Below are 12464 nucleotides of genomic sequence, written 5' to 3'. Positions count from 1 at the left end.
TCACTCTGAAAAACCTTCCCTGGCCTCTGGTTTGTGAGTCAGGGGCTGCCTAACATGGCTGTTAATGCTTGGAACCCTATGTATACTATGCTTTTTTCCTTTGCATACATACCTTTGAAAAAGTTTAATTTATGGATTAAGCACAATAAGAAAGTAACAATAGGGCTGGGGTTGTAGCTCTGTGCTAGAGCATTTGCCTTGCATATATGAGGCACTGGGTTTGATCCTCAGCACCACATAAAAATAAATAAATAAATAAACAAACAAATAAAAAGGTATGTGTCCATCTAAACTAAAAAAAAGAAATTAACGATAACTAACATAAAATAGGAAAATTATGACAACATACTGTAATAAAAGTTATGTGAATGTGGTTGTCTCTCTAGTCTCTCTAAAAATATCTGGGTACAGTAGTCACTTTTCTTGTGATGAAGTGAGATGATACAATGTCTATGCCATGAGATGAAGTGAAATGAACGACAGGCATTGCGATGTTGCACTGGGCTACCACATAGGGGTTACTTGAACCAAGAGCTGGCATACTGCATTAGGCCATTTGAAAACCAAGATGGCCACTAAGTGACTAATGGGTAGGTAGCATATAGATCATGAATACTCTGCACAAAGAGATGATTCAGTTCCAGTGGGATGGAGCAGAACAGCACTAGAGTTCATCACACTACTGAGAACAGCACACAATATGAAACTTACGAATGGTTTATTTCTGGAATTTTCCATTTAATATTCTGGGACTTCGGATGACTGCAGGTAACTGAAACCATGAATACATAAAACCATGAATAAGGAAAGACTGCTGAACCAAAAGAAGAAGGCCACGAAGAAAATAATACAAAGATGCCTTAAGGCTAGGCATGATTCAATGCTAAGATGTCAAAGGAGAGGCTGGCAGGGAGGCTGTCTGAGCAGGCCTGGGGAGGCTGAAGTGAGAAGGAGGTAAGCAGAATCTCACAGGGCAGTGAGGAGTGAGGACAGGAAGTGAATGAGCTAGAAAAGCAAAATTAAGGCAGTCTAGAGGAGGGCAAGTCAGAAAGTCTGTTGGTGGTACTATCTTTGAATTACCACTGCTGCCTACGGAGACAAAGTGAGTTAAATCAGAGCTAAGCTAACTGGACCAGGTGGACATACTGATGCTGTTCCTCACCCTACATGGCATAAACATCAAAAACAGGGAAGAATATTAGAGGAACACATTGTGTGGCAAAACTGTGTATAAGCACTACAGGGGTCAGCTGTCAAAAGCAAGGCCAGGTGGGAAGCCAGAGGATTAGGAAAAAAAGATGAGAGCCTTTCTCTGCACATTTGTCAAGAACAGTGAGGAGGAAATTTAGAAATCACTAAGCTGGGGGGAGCTCTGGCCCTGTTTCCTCTCACACCCTCCTCAGGTCCCCACCAGCAGATGGACAGAAGGAAACAGCAGGAGGAAGAAAAACAAACATCAGGAAGACCCCACAATCAGATTACATATCCTCCATGACTTAAAAATATTCTATAAGAATTTCAGGTAGGGTAAGTTGAGCTGCCTTTGCATCAAATTGCTATGAACATAGGAACAATAATCTCTTATTAAGAAAAAAAAAAAGTACTATTATGAAAATCAAACATTGTTACTCTCCGATTTTGTTTTTTCCTCCCAAGTATATCCTCTTTTATGGCCAGTGATGGAGGATATAGTTGGGGAAAACTATGAACATATACAAAAATCTAACTAAAAAGGCATTTTCCTTCTCTTGCATTGCTAGAATAAGCAAAAGAAGCCAAATTCTCACAGTTGGTCAACTTTCTGTTCATGTAAACAAAATCACTTTATTTTTGAATTATTTTATGGGAACAGATGGTTCCCAAATGTAGTATTTCTTACTACAGAATATGGAAGCAATATCACTGAACTCTCAAATTCAGATGAAGAATAACACATGCATGCCGGGCATAGTGGCTCATGCCCATAATCCCAGCAGTTTGGGAGGTGGAGGCAGGAAGATCACAAGTTCAAGGCCAGCCTCAACAACTTCACAAGACCCTATGTCAGAATTTAAAAATAAATAAATAAAGCTGGGGATGTAAGCTCAGTGGTGAAGTACTCCTGGGTTCAATCACCAGTACAAAACAAAAACAAAAACGCAGCCGTACTGATGCTTGACTCTATATTGGTAGGCCTACTTTTTCCCAAATTAAGTCATATTTGGAATTCTGACTTTTTTCCCCTCTTTCCTTTCTTGCTGGTTTGTTTTGTTGGTTTTGGTTGGTTGGTTGGTTGGTTTTTGCTTTGTGAAACAATTCATATCACATACACACACACACACACACAAAAAAAAAAAAAAAAAAAAAAACACCTGTCATAGAAAAATTCTGATATAAAAAATCTTGCAGCAAAAGGACAATAACAACAACAGAAGCCAGGCTTCCTATGAGTTATACATAAATAAAAGCATCAGCCAAAGTTGAGTCTGGTATCTTACATCCAGAAAACTTTTATGACAGATTATAATTTTATAACTAGATAATCACTGCAAAATAATCAAGGCAAAAACAATCTCCACCAACATAACATGCTCTACCCATTGCTTATGTTACAGGCTAATTTATTGAAAAGCAAGAGCATATTAATCATACTTCTAGAATAATACCATACAATTAAAGGCCAGGAGACCTCTGGGAATTTTTGGTTTGTGCCAGTTTGTAAAAGAACAGCCTAAGGTTTGACTCTCATCCTTAAATTCCTTTTATTGAATAGTTTGTTAGTCACTTGACATCTTATTTCTCAGTGGGTGTACATACGCCAAAATTTGGTGCACCTTACCATTGAAGAATTTTTATTTTCAATTATTGACTAAATCTCCTTAATCCTGGCAATTGAAACAATTACTGGAAGAGTTCACAAACTGGTGGACTCATCCCAAGCCAGCTTTGCCTGATATCTCTCTGAGGCTGAAGTTCAATCCTCAAAAAAAGATGAACAAAATCTGGAAAGGAGCCTCACAAACAGGTTTTCATGAAGCTTTGACCAAAGCTGAAGTGTCATGGCTTAATTGAACCCACAGCCACCTCAGGTAGAGCATTTCTGCATTTAATTTACTCAAGTAAGTCTCTGAAAGCACAGACAAGGCAGCACAGGGCCAGCACAGGGTATGGACGGAGGTGACTAAGGGGAAATACAAAGAGTAAGTAAACACTGCCTGGCTTAAATTTTTTTTTAAATTTTCTTATTGTAGATGTACACTATAACTTTATTTATTCATTTTTATGTGGTGCTGATAGAACCCAGTGCCTCACACTTGCTAGGCAAGCGCTCTACCACTGAGCCACAACCCCAGCTCCATGTTTTTTTTTAAAAAAAAGACTTTACATTTATAAAAACAAAGGTGGGGGACAGGAAAGTACACACTAAGAAGGAACACATTCTGTTCAAACAAGCAATGAAGAAGTTGAATGACAGGTCAGAAAAAGACTATGCACCCACCAGGACAGCAAGAGCAAAGGAAACAGATTTTTGAATTGACCAACAATGGAAATGAGTTTCCAAAGGCATCTACCCTTAAATGTTGATACCAAACACTTACTAAGCCACAGCACGGAAAATTTCAATTTGCTTCAGCAACTCAAGAAAAATTGTCAGTAACTGAAATAAAAACTGTTAAATGGAAGGGTGCACCAAATTTGGGCCAAATTTATGCCTCTACCAAAAATCAAATGATTGTTGACTGACAAAGCTATCCAGCAGAATCATTTCAACAATGAAGGGCAAAACCTTAGGCTGTTCTTTTATAAACTGACACACCCACAAAAAAAAAAAAAAAAAAAAAATCCCCAGAAGTTTCCTGGCTTATAATCATATGTATGGTACTATTCTAGAAGCACAATGATAAGTAAGCTCTTGCCTTTTCAATAAAGTAGCCTGCAACACAGGCAATGAGAGGAGCATGTTGTTATATTGGCATAGACTGTTTTTGCCATTTCACAAACACATGGAAGCACATCTGGACATGATTCAGAACCTCTATCCACATTGAATCTTAGTGGTTCTAAAAGCTTTTAAATTATAAGTCCTCTATATCTTAACAAGAGAGAAATTAATCAACAAAATAAAAAATTATAATCAGAAGGGGAAAGGATATAACTAATTGTTTATGAATGGATGGATATTTAAAATAATTGTAATAAAAAATAAATAAAATACAGGTAATGAATAAATACATTTTTAAAATTAGTGACTGCCACAAAAATTGATGATTACTAATAACTAATATATTTAATTAGATAATTACAATAACTAATACATTTAATTCAACAGAACAAAAATAATTCAAGAAATGTACCTTTAAAAGAACATAGAAAATACATGTGATTTCAAAAGTTTCAGTATGTTTAATAGTGAAAAATCTTTGTGACCAAAATTATGGAACAGAGCATGTTGTTAAAATAGATTTCTTTATCAAGTCCTTTGTGAATTCCAATGACAGAAAAGTACTAATATCCAAGGACCTGGTAGCTAGAGGATGAGAGCAGGGTAGAGGACATCCGCCTTCAGCAGATAAGTCACCCACAAATCTCAGAAGAAACGTCTTTGAATCAGACAGTCATCTGAGAGAGCCAGCTCAGGCACTAGGGTGTCAATCCCACAGGCTGACAAATCCCAGGCCTCAGCCATTTCCAGATTCCTCAAAGGGTCATAGGAGCCCTGCACTGTTACCCCATTACACAGTGGCAGTGGGTTGAGAGGATATGACCAGAGGGCAGGCTTAAATAAACCTCTCTTATTCAGAATCTTAGAATTTTAATGACAGGCATTCACTCCACATCTTGGAACCATTTTTCCAATAACAGAATGTCCATGGGAATTTCTAACCAAATCCATTCCATCCAAATCCTACTCTCCTATGGAAGTCTTTTCTAATCAACTTCACACAAAGAACCTTTCCCCTGCATTCTGTACACAATGCTTAACAAATGCTATTTGGAGATTTATCACCTTGAGCTCCTTCTTGGCAGCTCCTGCAGCTTCCTGGAACTATTAGCTTCTCATATATTACTGTCTCATCCTTTGCATCTACAGAAATCCATACCTGAACATAAAAAATACACATTCAGGGCTGGGGGGGAGAGCTCAGTGGTAGAGCACTTGCATAGCATGCATGAGGCTCTGGATTTGGTCCCTGGCACCACATACTCATAAAAGAAAACATTCACTCAAGTATTTCTATGCCACATTTTTATATTTCTCCTTGGACAAACTCTTCATTTCCCATATAGTCTTTCCTGCTTGCTCACAGTCACCTCACAAATACTGACAATAGCCAGTGTGAGGGTACATGCGTGTAATATAGCGAGTCCAGAGGCTGTGGCATGAAAATTGCAAGTTCAAAGCCTAGGCTGGGAAACCCTGTCTTAAAAACAGACAAACAAATAAATAAATAGGGCTGGGGATGTGGCTCAGTAGGAGCACCCTTGCATTCAGTATTGGGGGGAAAATACTGCTGATACGCCTCATCCTTAACAAGACCAGCTTTCAATGAATGTTCCACACTCCAAGCTTAAGTTTGTTCCTCTGCTTTAGAACTTCAGGCAATCAGTTTCAGATTTCTATTCTTATTCCTCTTTCAGTCCACTTTACTTCAGTCATACAAACACCCTTTGGAATTTCTCCATCCAAAATGACACTACTTAATAAATCAGCATAGGGAAAAAAAAAACGCTTTACTGATGGGCATCCTGTACTTTTTCTTTTTTGGTACTAGGGATTGAACTCAGGGGCACTCAACCACTGAGCCACATCCCCAGCCCTATTTTGTATTTTATTTAGAGACCACTCACTTTTTTTTAATAAATATTTTTTAGTTTTAGGGGTACACAACATCTTTATTTTTACGTGGGGCTGAGAATCAAACCCAGTGCATCACACATGCTAGGGGAGTGCGCTACCACTTGAGCCATATCCCCAGCCCCGCACCTCACTTTTGCTGAGGCTGGTTTTGAACTCTCAATCCTCCTGCCTCAGACTCCCAAGTTGTTGGGATTATAGGTGTGCACCACCGTGCAGGGCACATCTTATACTTTTTTATCAGGCACAATTTTATACTTTAGTTTCTATCCATCGCAGTCATCATCATGCCCTTGTTACAGGCTACTGCAAGTCAATATAAACAGCCTATGTGTCTATGAAGCAAGTTTTACTTCTATCCTTAACTCTTCCTACTCATCCTGAAAAATGAATTTCTTAATTTATCTCTTCATCCCTCCCTCCAACTAGAGTAAAAGCTTCACAGGAAGAAGAACAAGGTTTCTCTTTTGGACACTACTGAATCCCCTGTATCCACTTGTAGAGCTCAATAACTATTTACAGAAGAGATGGTGATTAAATGAATCTCCAGAACACCTCCCACATTCTGTCCCTCTCCAATCTTTCCCTCTGCTTAACCAGAGATTGTCAAAAACAAACTCAGGGTCATGAGGCTGTCAGGATTCAAATCACTAGTTGGCCTCTAAGTAGGGATTTAGTCTTGAGCCTGTGACCTGACTTCTCTCCATCCCAGTCTCCCCACCTGTAAAGGAAAATATGACTATGCCAAGTGAGGACTGTGATAACGTAGATAAAGTTCTCAGCACATAAAAGTGCACACAGTAAGTGCTAATTGTGGCTCTTAGGTTTTGTCCATCTGGGTCAGTGCCATCTGTACCACTGCATCTTTCTCCTTCTCATCTGCTACAAGACTAGCATCTCACAACAAAACTTACTTTGAAACAGAAGTAAACTAATGAGTCCAAAGTGAGAGCGTGAGAGTTTTTTCCTGTGAATAAAGTATATGCACTTGAGTGACAGAGCTTACACTTCTACTGAGCAGTTCCGGCCTCTATGTTTCTGTGTTTACACCTTGGTTTTCAACTCTGCTCAGATATGCTACATTGCCCAAGAGTACAGTTTTGCATAGGTGGCTGCCAGAAGAGTTACTTTTCACAAGACAACTTAACCAGGAGAAAAAGCTTGCTGTCACTCTCTCTCTGGCAAAATTCATGAAAATGTCTTTAAGAATCTTCATGTGATATTTTGATTTAAGAGATATTCTATAAGAGAAACAACTATCTTTGTTGCATATATTACTATTCAAACTTTCAACTCCACTAGAACTCTTCATTTGTAGGAAAGGTCAACATCATGCACGATGAAAATCCCTTTAACCCCTTACTTTATTTTGCTTTTTGCTCATCTAAATAAGGAACAGTGCTCACCTAAATATTTATTTAGAATAAAGAGAAGAATACATGTGGTTTACACCCAGCTTTTTACCTGAGTCAAAGATGTTTTGCAGAAGCAAATCTTTAATACCTTTTGGGTATTCAAATGTCATGGAAAAATCACTGACTATTTTTTTCTCTTTATTAAGTGCCTACAAACTCAGGTGACATCTCTTTGCCCCTCTGTCCCAAATAACATTGTATTGTTGGATGAGGAATTAACATAAAGATTCTGAATTTTAACTAGTTCAAATTTTCTAAAAACTAAATATGTGCAAGTAAGATTCAAAATAAAAACCTGCAAAACCCACAGCCTAAGCCGGCCAAGCAAGCAGAGAACAGGAAGGAACATTTTTAAGCACCAACCTCACATGGCAAGGTCATAAGTGAAAGATGTGGTTCCCATTTAAAGCACTGGTTTTCTCAAAGAAATGCCAACACAACAAACACATCAGGTTCACCTAATTTGGTAATGAGCATCAGCATTACTGAAGAAGAGGAAGGACCATGAGCCTTCCTGCAGAACTGGACAAACACATAGTATTATTGGTCCTGCTGGTCTCTGTTTTCTGCAGTCCTACACAACTATTCTATAATTCATGGTACACTCTATGGAGGTAGAACTTAATAGACTTTTTTGAAGTTAATGATTCAGGTAATTCTTGGACAACTTCTACTTGAGAAGATGAAACTAAAAGGTCCTATCAAAAGACAGCCCCCAGCTGCTAACAGCTCAACTCTGGAAATTCCCTGTCTTGCCCATTCCAGACTGTCCCTAAATCCAAATAACCAAGTTTAATGACCCTGGAGAGCATTTCTAGCCCCCAGTGAACTCAGAACTCCATCTAAATACTAGTTAAGGATGCCGATAAATGTTTATTGAATTAAAGGGGGAAAAGAGCACTGGAAACCTAGCATCCAAAAGCCACTGCCTGCTCCATTGCCCCACCCCCTTCTTCCTCTGTAAGAGAAAACTGGAAGATCTTGACCTAGGGGTCAAGTCATACAGGATCCAGGGGGCCTGACACTCAGCCAAGAGGTCTGGGCAGTAGCTCCAAAATGGGGCACCCACTGCCCTGAAAATGCTGGACACTTGCCAGGATACAAACCGTCCCCCAGAGAGCGGAACCGGATGGTCGGAAACCAAGTCAGTTCTGTACAGATCCCAAGGCCCCAATCCCATTCCACCACCCTGCTTCCTGTTTATGGATCCCGCTCCTACAACTCCAACAACCAAAGAGAAGGCAGACGGCTCAGAAATATGTCAACACATGACATAACTTGAAAAAGCTGGCTGCTTATTGGCGCGAGTTACAACTTGCCGGGTTCACACCAGAGAACCGGCTCGCTTTAATTACTTTTCTTTTACCATATCATGCTTCCCATCCAGAGCCCCCGCAAAAGGTCGCGTTACTGAAAACCAGGTAGTCCGGGTGATGGGAACCCTAAAGTGTGGGCGGAGGGCGACAAGCAAGGAAGGAGAGAATGGATTGCTTCCGAAACGACAGCCGACTAGGATTCACCGCGATCGCGGTGGCTACTTCCTCGCACAGGCACAGGAAGAGGAAGGCTCGGCACCCCCTCGCAGGCGGCACCGAGTTGCCCGAACGCTCAGGGATGTCGCCGAGGGGGTCTCGCCGCGGCGCGTGGATGCCCTCGGGTCGGACGAGGGCGTGCCACCTTTGTCTGGCTTTCCCCACCAGGATGGGCGACGCCTCGCTGCAAAGAGGGTTTGACCCGGTTGAGGGCAAACGCGTCTGCCCTCGCTGGGGTTCCTGGCCATGCTCATGGCCCAGGAAGCCGGATCAGTCGCTCAAATCCTTCCACTTCCACTCCGCGCTCAGTGCGCACCCGCAAGTCCCAGTCCCACGGCCACTTCCCCGGCGCGACAGACACTGGGTGGAGAGCCCAGGACCGGCGCACTCGGGCTCAGCAGCCAAGCACAACCCGGCCCTCCTGGCAACGTACTGTGGGGTGAGGCGGGCCACCATACCCTCTGCAGAACCCGCGCCCACGCGCCTGCTCCAGAGAACCCGCGCAGAATGGACCCCTAGCGCGATCAGATCTCACATTGGCCACCGCGTCGGGAAGACACGACAGCCGGCCCCCCACACCCACTGCCTGCCCCTCGGCCTTCTCTCACCTGCCTGCACGGTGTCCGAGAGGTCATGCCCGGGGACCGCGGTCCTGGGAAATTCCTTCAATTTCCTGGCGCTCAGGTTCAAGCCCCCAGAGTTGGCCGCCTCCTCCAGCGCGCGCTCCAGACCCCGGTTCAAGGGCAGGTTGAAACCCCCGCTGCCGCCGCCGCCGCCACCGGTCCCGCCGCTGACTCCGGTTCCTCCGTGGTGCTGGTGGTGGTGGTGGGAATGATGATGTGGATGCAGAGTAGCAACGGAGACGGCAGGGACGAAAGGTTGGGGTTCGTTTCCCGGCGTCGCCATCTTCTCCCGGGCCCCCCACCCCTCCCCGCCGCTCCTGCGGGGGGGTCACAGCTTTCCGCGGCGGGAAGACGGCAGCTGGGGCTGAGTCCCTGCTGTACTCCCCCGAAAGACGCTGGGACTGCGGGAGAAGGCTGAGCCCAAGCGCGCAGAATAGGGCGCGGACCGGGAGGCGGCAGTGGCAGCTCGGTCTTGAAGGTTTCCTGTCCCCGGGAAGCTAAGGACTGCGGCGGCGGCGGCGGCAGCGCGCATGTGTCTCCTCCGCCTGCTCCCTCCTCTTGCCGGCTTTCCCCTCCTCCGCCGCCTGCTCTCTCCTCCTCCTTCCCCCACGCCGTCTGTCCTGCCCGAGCCTACCCCCACGCGGAGCCGGGCAACCCGCCCCGAAATTGGAGCTGGACGCCTGTTCCGGGGTGACTTACAGTTAAGCGCCGAGCCTCTCTGGGCTTTCTTTTGCCGCCTGGGAGGTTCAGGGGCACCAGAGGCTTTAGTGGGGTTGAGAAAACAGTGGCGAGGCAATGGATGATATTTGAAATACAGTGAGATCATGGGGAAGAGAGTTATTCTGGCTGTTTGATTCAGAATTCCCCCAAAGGCAGTATTTCATATGAGATGAGCCCACAGATGCCCCGGCATTTGGGTTTATAATGAACCAGGCGCTAGTCTAGGAGGTCGTCTACATAAAATCTCATTAAATCCAGGAACCCCATAAGTGAAAAAATTGCTTCCCTGCTGGGCGCGGTGGCGCACGCCTTTAATCCCAGCCACTCCAGAGACTCAAGAGATCTAACCAGCAGGATCTCAAGTTCGAGGCCAACCTCACCATTTTAGCGAGACCCAGTCTCAAAATAAAAAGGGCCCGAGGGGTGGTTCAGTGGTAAAGCGTCTCTGGGTTCAATCCCTGGTACCGGGAAGGGGAAAAAAATTGCTTTCCTCAGTCTACACAGGAAGTTAAGAAATTTATCTGAGGTCATCCCTGCAATCAGAGGCGGAGCTGGACTCAGACTCTAGGGTTGCCCCCTCTTTACTATACACCCCTGGGGCCAGATCCCAGCGCATATAGACAAATACGATTGGGGCATAATGGTTGCTGAGGGACAGTAGTAAGCTACAAACACAGAAAGGACTTCTGAAAAAGGGTCGTTTTATGATGGACAGAATTCATTGTCAATTGAGGGAGAGGACCTGGCTATGGCCTATTGAGCCTCAAATTGGGCCGTACCAGGAAAGGTTAGAAAGCTAGTGACTCTGTAAGTCTGTCACAGACTGAGACTGAGCCTGGGTACCGCCAAAATAGCCTATAGAGCTGCTTCTCCTTTGCCCTGCGTAAGAACTGATAAATCTACATTCAAGCGCGTGAATTCACGTTCTGCCGCGGGCCAGGCCAAGGCTTGCAGGCCTTAGGGGAGGACAGAACATCTGTCACCTAAGGGCAGACCAGCTGCAAGACTAATAATCTTAGTCATTTCCTGGAGCTTCAGCTCCAACTCTCTAGGGCCTTCATTTTTTTTCTCTATATCCAAGGTTGGATTGTCCCTAGAAGGTGATTTGGCTTAATGAAATGAGGCTGTGAATGAAGTATGAAAATAAAAATCCACATTCAGAGCAGGGAGTAGGAATGCAGAAGTGTGATGGTCTAGGCACCAGGCTGGAACGTGACTTAGAGGACTCAGCCTTGAAGTATGGTTTGATGTGTGTCACTTCCATTGACTGCATGCACACATAGTCGTTCTTAATTCTTATGGGATTCTTGGCGGAGCAAAATCATCTTCTCAGAAGAAACAAGCGCCACCTACTGGTAGACCCCCAAACTCTTCCTCCTCCCCGGCTTATTTTTAACCAGCAATTTGGATGATGGCTACAGGTTCTTTTCATGTTTTTGTCTTCAGTGTCTTCCAAACATTTCATGAAGTAACAATCGAAAGTATTGAGAAAGGGGGAAAACAGGGATATTTTCAGTTCAAAATGTTGACTGTTAGAAGAAAATGATTGATTTAATCGATAGATTAAAAAAATTGAAGCCTTTAAAAAATTATTCTAACACCCAGAAAAGATACCACATCAACAAGATTTTCACGTTTAAGACCCAACTCTGTGGAACATGGTGGCATTCATCTGTAATCCCAGCGACTGGGGAGGAAGGCCTGGTTGAGCAAGAGAAGCACAAGTTCAAGGCCAGCTTGGTCAACTTAGGGAGCCTCTATTGCAAAATTTCTTTTAAAAAAATTAAAAAATTGAGAGATGTAGCCTAGGTACAGAATGTCCCTGAGATCAATCCTCAGGTGGGAGGAGGGGACCTTCTAAGTCTTGCTTAAAATGTGGAGTTCTGGACAATTTCATAAAAACCAAAATTATTAAGAATTAAGAATGGGAGACAGATTTGGGGGTGATTGTTCCCCACATGCATCTCTGGAAATCAGCAAGAATTCTCTTTTGAATTCTCTTTGAGAGAATTCAACATAGACTGAAGGGTGGGCCTGGTCCAACATGTTTGTTCTTCATGGATTCCACGGGCCTGCTCCAACCAAACTAACTGGACAAGAGACACTGACACAAGGTCCAGCTATTATTGGCCACAGATAGGGTCACCCCTCAAACTCTCCACTGAAGATTGGAGAGAAACACATGGAGACCAGAATCAAATAAAAACAGGTATTTGACTCAAAGGTCACAGAATCAGGGCTTGTTTACATTTTTTATCTTGATGTTCTCCAACCCCTTTGCTTCCATTTTCTCTTTCCTAAAAAGGTGCAAGACTGTTTCCTGATCAACAATGCCTTT

The 12464-nt window shown here is 43.5% G+C and overlaps 1 protein-coding gene across 1 annotated transcript in view; it reads right to left on the bottom strand.

The window, feature by feature from the left end:
• The window catches only part of Lrch1 (leucine rich repeats and calponin homology domain containing 1), a 184604-nt gene extending 174648 nt beyond the window's left edge, over window positions 1-9956 (bottom strand). The window contains exon 1 of the mRNA XM_027928892.2: window positions 9392-9956. Within this exon, the coding sequence (XP_027784693.2) occupies window positions 9392-9689 (298 nt within the window). The 5' untranslated portion in view covers window positions 9690-9956. The remainder of the gene's footprint in view (window positions 1-9391) is intronic.
• Window positions 9957-12464: the final 2508 nt, after the last annotated feature.

This window comes from Marmota flaviventris, chromosome 4, assembly GCF_047511675.1.
Source record: "Marmota flaviventris isolate mMarFla1 chromosome 4, mMarFla1.hap1, whole genome shotgun sequence".
Taxonomy (NCBI): Eukaryota; Metazoa; Chordata; class Mammalia; order Rodentia; family Sciuridae; genus Marmota; species Marmota flaviventris.
Note: the sequence above shows the minus strand (reverse complement) of the source record. Positions and strands in the feature narration are given on the sequence as shown.